Source organism: Tachysurus fulvidraco, chromosome 18 (assembly GCF_022655615.1).
Source record: "Tachysurus fulvidraco isolate hzauxx_2018 chromosome 18, HZAU_PFXX_2.0, whole genome shotgun sequence".
Classification (NCBI taxonomy): Eukaryota; Metazoa; Chordata; class Actinopteri; order Siluriformes; family Bagridae; genus Tachysurus; species Tachysurus fulvidraco.
In genome coordinates, this window is record NC_062535.1 from 3,312,140 (window position 1) to 3,323,785 (window position 11,646).

The 11,646-nt window shown below is 45.1% G+C and overlaps 1 protein-coding gene and 1 pseudogene across 1 annotated transcript; one reads left to right on the top strand and one right to left on the bottom strand.

Annotated features, from left to right (window-relative positions):
- Positions 1-481: 481 nt before the first annotated feature.
- On the top strand, positions 482-3,268 carry LOC125139479 (annotated as a pseudogene).
- A 3,449-nt stretch (positions 3,269-6,717) lies between these two features.
- Positions 6,718-11,395, bottom strand: LOC113637686 (lithostathine-2-like). The gene is made up of 4 exons (XM_047803661.1): positions 11,335-11,395; positions 10,577-10,912; positions 6,928-7,290; positions 6,718-6,842 (listed from the first exon to the last, which is right to left on the bottom strand). Exons 1-4 carry the CDS (start codon positions 11,393-11,395, stop codon positions 6,829-6,831), a joined length of 774 nt encoding a protein of 257 aa, XP_047659617.1. The 3' UTR covers positions 6,718-6,828.
- Between the last annotated feature and the right edge of the window lie 251 nt (positions 11,396-11,646).

Below are 11,646 nucleotides of genomic sequence, written 5' to 3' on the forward strand. Positions count from 1 at the left end.
CGCCGCCGCGCCTCGACATCGAATGGCCGGCTCTCCTGAACGCTTCGGATCAGGAGAGGGATGTGTATGACGGTAAGCTTCTAGGGCCTCCTGCCAGCCCGAGGAAGCAGCTCCTGCCCGTCCTCCCTGCATGTGCAAAACACATGAGGTATTGCTGGGGAGATCCGCTTGATCTAAAACACGGTCTCGCGGGGCTTGAGGTGAAGGATATGGCGGGTCTGGGCATGGGCGACCCCCCCATGATCAAGCCTTCCATCGCCAGACACCTTAACCCATCCCTGGGCGGGCTGGTCGCCCCACCCAAGCCTGTCCTCCCGGGCAAGATGGATCGTTTCTCCGCATCAATCCATCAGGCGTCTTATAAAGCCTCAGCTCTTTCCATTCGAGCTCTCAATGTCTCCTCGCTGTTGTCCGCGTATCAGGCTGAACTCCTGCTTGATTTGGGCCAGCAGCTGGAGAGTGGGTCGCCATCCCCTGATCTCTGGAAGGAGATCGTCACGGTCAATGACCTCGTCCTCCGCAACGCCCGTCAGGCTGTCCAGGCTAGCGGGTGCTCTATGGCTTTGTCGGTGGTCGGAGAACGTGTGCTGTGGCTCAACCTATCTGGTCTCCCTGATAGTGAGAAGCGCCGCATCGCTGGGGAGCCAGTTGAGCCAGGTCAAGCTCTTTTCGGCCCAGCCGTTGCGCTGATGCAGCAGCGCTGCGTTGATAAGAAGAAGGAGGACGAGGCCTTCAAACTGTGTCTTCCTAGAAAGCCGGCGCCCTGCCAGACGCCATCTGGGCAGCCGCCTAACGCTCCTACTGCGGGACGCCAGTCCCACTATGCTGGCAGGTCCAACAAACCCTGTGGGAAGCCACAGGCTCAGCAGGGCGGGCCCCCTTCCCCCCCGATAGGCCCTGGGGTAAGACGTCTTTCACCGCGGATGCGGCTCGGAGGCCTCCTATCCCCGCTCCTTCTGTTCCGAAACGTAAGCGGCCGACCTGATGTTCGGCCTCTGGGGGTCTTCAGTCCGCGTTCATGGGCGGCCAGCCCTCCGGACACCCGTTCTACCCTCCAGGCTCACCCGTCCAAGAGACGGAGGGTGTCCTTCGGCGAGGTCAGCCCCCCCTCGCTAGCGAGGGTCATCCTTTGTTCCGCACAGGCTTCACCGTTCCCAGTGTCACCCAGAGTGCGTTCCCCGGTCGCAGTAGGGACGGTCATGGGATCGAGTGCAGAAGCAGTGTCACCAAACACCCCCTTTGCACACCTCTCACATGTTCAATAAAGGCTACGGCCCCAGTTTTTCACAAAAAAATGATGAAAACTTCTCTGGTTTGGCCACTGGAGGGCGCCGTCACACCATCAATGAACGGTCCGGCTGGACCGGCCCCCGGCGTCCCGCCCTCCCGTGTAGGGACGCTCGGGAGTCACGTGACAGCCTGGCTGTCTGTCTCGGCCCCCGATTGGGTGATTCACACAGTCACGAGGGGTTACAGACTTCAGTTTGTCCAATCACCCCCGTGGTTCAACGGAGTGGTCTGGTCCCACACGGACCAGTGCTCCGCTCACATTCTGAAAGACGAGATCTCATCTCTTCTCGAGAAGGGAGCGATTCGAGTTGTACCCGCGCATCTAAGCGATCAGGGGTTTTATTCTCGTTATTTCCTGGTCCCGAAGAAGGACGGATCTCTCCGTCCTATTTTGGATCTCAGAGTGTTGAACAAACATTTACGGAAATACAACTTCAGAATGTTAACACACGGCTCTCTCATACGTTCGATAAAGCGGAACGATTGGTTTTGCTCGATCGATCTGAGCGATGCTTTTTTCCACATAAGCATCTATCCTCCGCACACAAAATTCCTTCGTTTCGCCTACCAAGGCGTATGTTACGAATTCACAGTCCTTCCGTTCGGGCTCGCACTGAGTCCGCGGATGTTCTGTCTGTGTGTGGAGGCGGGGCTTGTCCCGCTGAGAATAGCGGGTCTCAGGATCCTGACTTACATAGACGATTGGCTTATTATAGCCGATTCGAGAGAGAATGTGATTCAGAACACTGCCCGTGTGCTCTCACACATCGCTGCGCTCGGTTTCAGAGTCAATGTGTTAAAGAGCAATTTCACTCCCGCTCAGGAAGTCATATTCCTTGGTCTGGAGCTGAATTCCGTCGCGATGCGCATGCGCCTAGCGCGGGGGCGCGTCTCTTCATTCATGAACTGTCTATCGCGGTTCAGAGAAGGGGCGCGGATACAGTATCGCACATGTCTCAGATTACAGGGTCTTATGGCTTCGGCTGTCCATGTCTTGCCTCTAGGTCTTCTGAGAATGAGGGCTTTCATGAAGTGGATTTTGTCCCTTCATCTCTGCCCGTTGCGCGATCTTTTCCGCTTTGTCTCGGTGACACGCGTGTGCATGGCCGCGCTGCGCCACTGGAGAGCTGCGGAGTTTTACGCACATGGGACCCCTCTCGGGGCGATCATGATGCGGAAAGTGGTCACGACAGATGCCTCCTTGACAGGGTGGGGAGCCACTCAAGAGGGCAGGTCAGTGAACGGTGTGTGGCCGATCTCACTTCGCTCAGCCCATATAAATTACTTGGAGCTCCTCACTGTGTGGAAAGCTCTGATGCATTTCTCACCCCGCCTGCGGGGGCATCATGTGCTGGTACGCTGCGACAATATGACAGCTGTAGCGTATATCAACCGTCAAGGCGGCATGCGCTCCTCCAGGCTTCACGCTCTGGCTCACAAGCTGTTGGTATGGAGCACGCAGCACTTTCTGTCGTTAAGGGCGACTCACGTCCCGGGCCTTTTGAACAGAGGTGCAGACCTTCTGTCGAGGGGGAACCCTCTGTACGGAGAGTGGAGGCTCCACCCCCAGATAGTGGAACTGCTCTGGGAGAGGTTCGGCCAGGCTGCCGTCGATCTCTTTGCCTCACGCGAAAATGCCCACTGTCCTATGTTCTTCTCGCTTCGGGACGAGGACGCCCCCCTCGGCGTGGACGCTTTGGCTCATCCATGGCCCAGCGCGCTGCTCTACGCTTTCCCTCCGCTCTGCCTGATATCCCCGACCCTGGCCAGGGTCGCGGTGCAGGGTTTATCTCTGATCCTCATAGCCCCCAGGTGGCCCTAGGCACCTTGGCTAGTGGAGATAATTCCTCTTCTGTATGCAGAGCCGTGGCCCCTCCCGTTGCGTACGGATCTCCTGACCCAGGTGAACGGGAAGATTTTTCATCCTCACCCGGGCAGGGTGGCTCTCTGGGCCTGGCCCATGAGAGGGCGAATTTGAGCACGCTGGGGCTTCCCCCCCGTGTTATCGCCACGATTCAGAGTGCCAGGGCCCCTTCCACACGCTCTCTCTATGATTGCAAATGGCGTGTGTTTGAGGCGTGGTGTGAGGAGCACCAGCTCGTCTTGTATCTGTGCTCAGTCACTGATATTTTGGGTTTTTTACAGGGCCTTATCGATCGTGGCAGGTCTTTTTCGTCAATTAAGGTCTATTTGGCGGCTATCGCTGCATGTCACGCCGGTTTCGGCGACGCTACGGTGGGGCAGCACCCCCTTATCCGTAGATTTATGAGGGGCGCGCGCCGCTCCCTGCCGGTCACCAGGAGTGTGGTCCCGGATTGGGATCTCTCCTTGGTGCTGGAGGTGTTGGCCCAACAGCCTTTTGAGCCACTGGGGGATATCTCCCTCAGGTTGCTGTCCTTCAAGACGGCGCTGCTCCTGGCTTTGGCTTCCGCCAAACGTGTCAGTGATTTGCATGCGCTCTCGGTTCATTCCTTGTGCACCAAATTCTCGCTTAGCGGGGATAGGGTTTGGCTTAAGCCTAACCCGCCCTTCGTGCCTAAGTGCTTTCCAGCCTTCACTGGTGGTGTGATCGAGCTCTCCGCTTTTCACCCTCCTCCTTTTTCCTCTGCAGAGGACCAGAGGTTGAATGCTTTGTGCCCTGTGCGTGCCCTACGGGTGTACGTGGACAGGACGAACTCTTTTCGGGGGAGCGATCAGCTCTTCATCTGTTGGGCCCCGCCGAACACGGGAAAACCCATCTCTAAGCAACGCTTCTCTCGCTGGATTGTAGAAGCTATCTCCTTAGCGTATGAGTCTAGGGCCGTGCAGCCTCCAGATGGCCTCAGGGCTCACTCCACTAGAGGCTTGGCTGCTTCGTGGGCTCTGTTTGGGGGAGTTCCCTTGCAGGACATTTGTGCTGCGGCGAGCTGGTCCTCTCCGCACACCTTTGTCAGGCACTACCGGCTTGATGTTACTCGTACCACCGTGGCTCATGCGGTCTTGAGTGTGGGCTCTTCGCCCGGCTCTTCGCCTGCCTGGCTGTGCATGTTTTTCAGGCATATTGTCTTCTCCCCACCATACGCTCGGGTTGGTCCATTTACATGTTATTTACATGTTCTTTTCCGGCAGGCTGCCCGCTTGTTGGACGTCAGCAAAGTTTTAACATGCATGTTGCTGCATGCTGTGTTTCCCTTTGGCTGAGATTTTTGCCCCACGCAGTATGTTATGTCTGCTGCTTTGTGATGTGCCAAGCACCACCTTTTTGGCCGTCCTCTGGCTTACAGGACCTCGCTGTGAGTGTATTGGGCAACCGGGGAGTTGTCTATATCTCCCATAGGTGGATCTCGAACACGAGATGATGAAAGAGAATATTAGGTTACTGTCGTAACCCCGGTTCTCTGAAACATCGAGTGGAGAGATCCAACAAGTTTGCCCCGCTTGCTGCACGAGAAGTGAATATGTACACTGAGGAAAGGCAGCGCGTGCAGGTGCATTATGCACTCGGGTAAGGGGCGTTACCTTACCTGCCTTTGGCACGCGCTCCTGTCTGTCAAGCCAGACTTGGTGCAATTGGATGCTTCTGTAGAGGTCAGGAACGGATGCCCTTCCCATAGGTGGATCTCTCCACTCGATGTTTCAGAGAACCGGGGTTACGTCAGTAACCTAATGTTTTCCTCCTTTTTTATAATATTGTAAAGTATAAAATTTTACCTTCATCACATAAACTACAGCCCCGATAAAGTCAAACAAATACAACACTGTAACCTTCATGTAAAAAGTTGTCAAAAATTACAGCTGCTGTATGTGTATGCAAAACAAAACTTTTACATGAATCATTTCAGAAAGACAACAGCCTACTGACTAAACATGAAAAATTGCAAACTTAAAGAAATGTGTCAGCTGCCTACTCATCAAACATAATGCAGCAGATTGTATATGAAAGAAAAATAAAAACTCAAATGTTGTAAAGGCAAATTTACAAAAAGTTCAAGGTTTACAAGGTTACAAGATGGATCGACTGTGAAAACGTAAGCGTCAGAACAGCAGATAAAAATGGCGCGCACATACATTGTCATGGTAATTTAAATTAACTTGCTTATTATTTAACTATTTAACTTGTTACAGGTTTATGTATGTATGTACTGTATGTATGTATGTATGTATGTATGTATGTATGTATGTATGTATGTATGTATGTATGTATGTGTGTGTGTGTATATGTATGTATGTATGTGTGTGTGTGTGTGTGTGTGTGTGTGTGTGTGTGTGTGTGTGTGTGTGTGTGTGTGTGTATGTATGTATGTATGTATGTATGTGTGTGTGTGTGTGTGTGTATATGTGTTTGTGTGTGTGTGTGTGTGTGTGTGTGTGTGTGTGTGTGTGTGTGTGTGTGTGTGTGTGTGTGTGTGTGTGTGTGTGTGTGTGTGTGTGTGTGTCTGTGGAGAGGGAAGTCTGGGCATCCTTACTTAGTCTGCGGACCGGCGACCCGGCCCTGGATAAGCGGTAGAAGATGGATGGATGGATAGATGGATGGATGGAATATTTTCTGTTGTTACGTGAAGTTAAAAATGTTTGTTCAAAATCGATATATACTACTATACTATCTATCTATCTATCTATCTATCTATCTATCTATCTATCTATCTATCTATCTATCTATCTATCTATCTATCTATCTATCTATCATTGTAACAAAGGGGTTATTCTTCTTCACTAAATCTACACTTCTGTTTAGTGAAAGTGGTTTTAGTTTGATGACAAATTTAAACCTTACCCTAACTTTTAGCCCTGCATGTTTGTGATGTATGTTTGTGATGTGGAACACAAAACACAGAGATACACTAAAATACAAACTTGAAATGTACTTTTATTTGATAGGAAACTGGCAGCAGTTATTATCACCCATATCCTTACACATTAAAGAAACAACTGCTCAGAAATCCCAGGTATAGAAACCATCAACATGTCATTATGCAGACATCCTGATAACACACTCAAAGGACAAAGAACTATAGAAATATATATGTATAATGAAAGCAAAAACATAAAGAATAATGATGATTTTAACATAACTGTTTAAATGTTTTGGTGTTCTAAACTTCCTGCACAGGTGTAAATGAGCTGAATATGATATAGTTCTTTATTCTTACAAAGCAGACAAAAAACAATTATATGTACAAACCAACACACTGTAGTTTAAACATCAGGTTAATAGATTTCACCTACATTACCCAGAAACCCCTTTATTAATAGGAAGTCAATAATAATAATAATAATAATAATAATAATAATAATAATAATAATAATAATAATAATAATAGCCCGATGACGCCTGAGATAGGCACAGGCTCCCCGTGACCCGAGGTAGTTCGGATAAAGCGGTAGAAAATGAATGAATGAATGAATGAATGAATAATAATAATAATAATAATAATAATAATAATAATAATAATAATAATAATAATAATAATGTGTAGAAGAGTATAAATGAGTCATTACTGTAGATCAGCTGATGCTGGACACAGATGATGGACCACAACTTGTCTTCAATCTTCATGTTTAATAAAACAAATCTTTAAACAAAAAACAAAAAAATAATTAAATGCAATATCAAAAAAGCGCAGTAAAACACAAGCATACAAAAACACTGTGACTAACCATCATAGGTAGAGCAGATGAAGTTGAGCTTCTGGCTCTCAGGCAGCTCGATCCACTTCTGCTCTCCTCCAGACTGCACTGCTCCGCTTCTCTTCTCATGACTACAGTCTTCATTCCAGGTCCCATTCCCTGGTGCCCAGCCCTGATAGCAGATTATTGATCCAACAACCCAGAACCAGACACGCTGGGCGCAGTCGTGACGCAGGCCGAGCCACACGTGTTCAGTGGAGGCGTTTTGAGTCACTTCCTTCACCCAGAGCTGCATCTCCTCGGTGCGCACTGACACCAGGTCATGATGATGATTCCTGCAGTATGTCAGAGCTTCCCACCAGGTCAGGTTCTTCTTAATCAGGATCAATTTATCTGGATAAAAGATGCAACATTCAATAAAAGCTAAAGTGAACATTTACAACCCAATTGTTTTTCATCTTTTATTTAGCCGAAGATTTAAACAGGAATCTGGATATAATATTCTGAAAATATTGTTAATATAAATATTTTGTTCTGCAAATTTTATTAAAAAGTTTAATTATCTGTCTCATATCCATTTGTGATTGTATTTATAAAACAAAGTGTATTGTATACAGTTCATGATAATACAAAACAGCATCAGGAGGGACATTCTACCAGAAACGTACATTATCTGTCCTTGAATTTTTTACAGGGAATTAAAAGTATTTTATCCAAAAATGTCTAAAACTGACTAATGGTTGATTTCTGTGAAGTGTTCTGTAAATGAATATGTCATTCATTAGGTTTTCAGATGTTTTTTTCTTTATTAAAAACACTTTTTAAAATTACAAATCCTGTCCTTGTACAGTATTTGTCCTCAGCCGAATTGAAGCTGCAGCTTTCATAGTTTTGTTATGCAAAAAACTTTTGTTATGAAAAAAAAAACTCCATCATTAAAAAGTTTAAGTTGTTATCAATCACATTAATTAATTAAAAACATTAAATTATACATAAATTCTACAAATAAATACTATTTTACAACTGTCCCCATGTTTTCAGTCTGTCCTGTCACGTTTATATAAAACTCTACATAAAATGTGTGCGATACACCTTTAAGGGTATGACTCAGAGGAAGTGACATCATTTGACTGAGGAGATGCTGACACTGGTCAAGGGTGAGTTCTGTCATTTAATTGTATGATTTTAAGCTTGTTTTTGTATGTTTTTTTTTGAGAAGGACGAGCTAAAGGGTCAGGCCCTGTCACGGTAAAACATCCCAGAAATTAATGAAAATGTTTTAATTCCAAAACATGTCTAAAAGGTTAATGAAAGCTCTTGCATGCATGTTAACAGTTTTTATGCTAGCATGCTGACAGGCTGATTAATGGCGGTTTAAAATGGCCAACCGTCAGGCCCTGTCACATCCCTGTGTGACAGGGCCTGACAGGCCTTCAGGGAACTGAAGAGGAGCATGGCTGAGAACGAATGCGTCATACATGTGAACTTCTCAGAGAATTATACATGTAAATATGCATCTGAGATCCAGGCAGTGCACTTTGGTGCATCCCATGAGCAAGCAACGCTGCACACTGGAGTTTTATATGTAGGACCAGACGCTGAGCCAGTTTGCTTCAGCACCATCTCACCATCACGACTGAAGGGGCCCCCAGCCATTTGGGAACATCTAAGCCCCATTCTGTCCTATGTCAAGGACCTCTTCCCTGCTGTCACAGTGGTCCATTTCCTCAGCCATGGACCTTGCACACAATACCGCCAGAAGGGGAACTTCTACCTCTTCACAAAAAGGGATTCCAAGCTGGGACATGGAATTTCTTCGAGGCCAGCCACGGCAAAGGGGCGCCAGATGGGGTTGGAGGTGTTATAAAGAGGAGTGCAGATCGGTTGGTGAACCATGGCCACGATATTCATAATGCAATGGATCTGTTTGAGGCCTTGGTGCACACAGGTACCACTCTTAAACTATTCTATGTAAGCGAAGCATCCATTGACAGGGCAATGAAGGACATGCCGGATAGCATCCCCGAAGTCCCATCAACAATGCGAATACACCAGGTTGTCACTACATCTCCTGGGAATATGTTGCACCGGGACGTTAGCTGCATGTGCACTGTAGACAAGATTCTACAGTGCACATGCTATAACACAAAGGCATTCAGCTTTAACACACCAAGCGCACCAACAACAGATGAGATAGAATGGGGTCCAGAAGTTATTCAAAAGTGGTGCGGCATAAAATATGACGGAGACATCTACCCAGGCATCATCACCGCCATTGATGAGGTTCAGGTGCAAGTGAGATGCATGCACCGTGTGGGAGTGAAACGATTCTTCTGGCCCACCAGAGAAGACATAATCTGGTATATATTTGACGATGTAATCTGTTTCATTCCACCTCCTCAGCCTGTAACCACCCTTCACCACGAGATTTGAAAAGACATTTGGGCAAAGCTTGTGAAGCACAAGGATTAGAAATGTGCCATTCTAGTTGGTAATTGTTATTGTTAATGTTAAATTAAGTTTACCATATGCTTATCGATACAATTTTGTTTTCACTCCTGCCTGTGTTTGTGCCATTTTAGCTGTTTATTGTTATTGTACCTGGCCATGTTATTGTTCAATGGAATTTTAATGAATTGTTAAATCAATTGTTAAATTAAATATGTTTTTATATTGAAATAAAATGATATTAGTTTATTGAATTAAAAAGACGTTTGGACTTCATCAGTTGTCAGTCATAATTTTAACGAATTACGTCCTTATTATGTCCTTGGCTGAACTTTACCATAGTCTAATATTACGTTAACATTAAAATTATGATGATTTAAAATAATAATGCTAATTAAAACTTAAATAAAGAACACAAAACATAGCTTTATCTGCATTAACGAAATCCATAAAGTCAGTCCTGTCACAGCACCGTCAGTCCTGTCACACAGGAAATTCACTCTCACTCATTTTCTACCACTTTATCCGAACTACTCGGGTCACGGGGAGCCTGTGCCTATCCCAGGCGTCATTGGGCATCAAGGTAGGATACACCCTGGACGGAGTGCCAACCCATCGCAGGGCACACACACAACACAGGAAATTATTATATAAAAATGTATAATTTGAGGAAATATTGATGAATTAATCTCATTAACTGTGTAGATGAATGTGGGGGTATATATCCACTATAATGTTTTTGTAAAAATCTCCTATGTAAAGGTAGTTATTTTATAATTATGAGTGCCTGGTGGGTATTCTGTGATTTTTGTGTACTATAGTTGAAAAGTTGCTTATATTTCTTATAGGGATTACAAAACCATGTGAGATACAATCAGGGACATGTGACTAATAAGAAAATGCTATTTATATATAAAAAAAATAATAATTTGGAAACCATTCTAACATATACATATTTGTCTGTGACAGGGCCTGACATTTTAGGGGTGCAAGGCGTGTAAAAATGTATTTTATTCAATCATAAAAACATGCTGAGATGGCATTATATGTGTTTCTCGTAGTTTAACATGTCCTCAGTATGAATCAATGTTCAGATTTAAGAATAAGATCCCCCCCCCCCCCCTCCCCCACCCCCCCCAGATTGTTTTACAAGTGGAAATGTACGTTTCTGGTAGAATGTCCCTGGAATCTTTAATAAATTAAAAAATTGAAATCACATCATTTAACTCACTCTCATAGCAGATGAACGGGAGTTTTTCTTTGCAGTTCACATCAGTCCAGTAACGTTGCTCAGACTCAGACACTGCAGCACAGATCAAACTTCCACTGGGTTTGTCAGATCTCCAGTATCGGAATGTGGAGTTACTCTGATCTGACCAATTCCAGGAGTCATAAAACAGACCGATCCAAGCACCTGAACTGACTGAAACTTTAACCACACTCTTGATCTCGTCATTCTCAGTTTGGTTCCTCACACTGACCAGGTCGGTGTAATTCTCTCTGCAGTAGGTCTGAGCATCGTACCAGCTCTTTTTATCACTAATAAATACATATTTATTAGTGTTTTTTTTTTCTGAAAATAAAAATAAAAATTTACACAATGATTAGATCATTCATGACTTCATTAGATTTTTGCTGATTCTTATGTCAATTAAAGAACTTTATTATTAACTTTATTTTCGGAAAGAAAAAACAAACAAACAAACATACAGTTAACACAATTAATAGCTCATTCATTACTACATTAGATGTTTGCCTTTTGTGCCAATAAAGGAAATTTAACAAAAAACTAAAAATAACTAATACAATTAGATCCTCCATTTTTCATTACTGTAACATTATTAAATATATTACTTTTTATTAACATCTCTTACCTTCATAACATACAAAAGGAAGCAAGTTTTGACATTTGTTATCATTCCATTGACTGCCCTGAAAAAACTCCACACAGTACTCAGTTCCATTATAGTTGTCTGGTTGTCCACTAACCCAGTTTGTGTAAGTGACTCGGTCTCTGTAGAAAGTTTTGTCTTCCAGAGACCACAGCCATCTCCCAGGTCCCGCTCTCTGTAGACCAATCCAAGCTTTCTTTGCATTTTCCTTCATCAGTGTGTGATTCAGCTTCTTCATCTCTCCCATGTTGCTGATGGTTGCCAGATCAGTGTATTTCTCTCTGCAATAAGTCTGAGCTTCACTCCAGGTTTTATTCTCATTCACAAAGTGATAGTGATGAGGAATATATGCTCCTGTACCACATACTACTGTGAAAAACATAAGAAAGAGACGTGTTATTGCATGATG

Excerpts from the sequence above, each read along its gene's own strand:
- LOC113637686 (XM_047803661.1), bottom strand. The coding sequence starts at position 11,395 with ATGGCTGTGGTCTCTGGAAGACAAAACTTTCTACAGAGACCGAGTCAC. Across the intron at positions 10,913-11,334 it reads GAGTCACTTACACAAACTGG|AAAACACTAATAAATATGTA; the intron begins GTTAGTGGACAA and ends TTTCAGAAAAAA. Across the intron at positions 7,291-10,576 it reads CCCGTTCATCTGCTATGAGA|ATAAATTGATCCTGATTAAG; the intron begins GTGAGTTAAATG and ends TCTTTTATCCAG.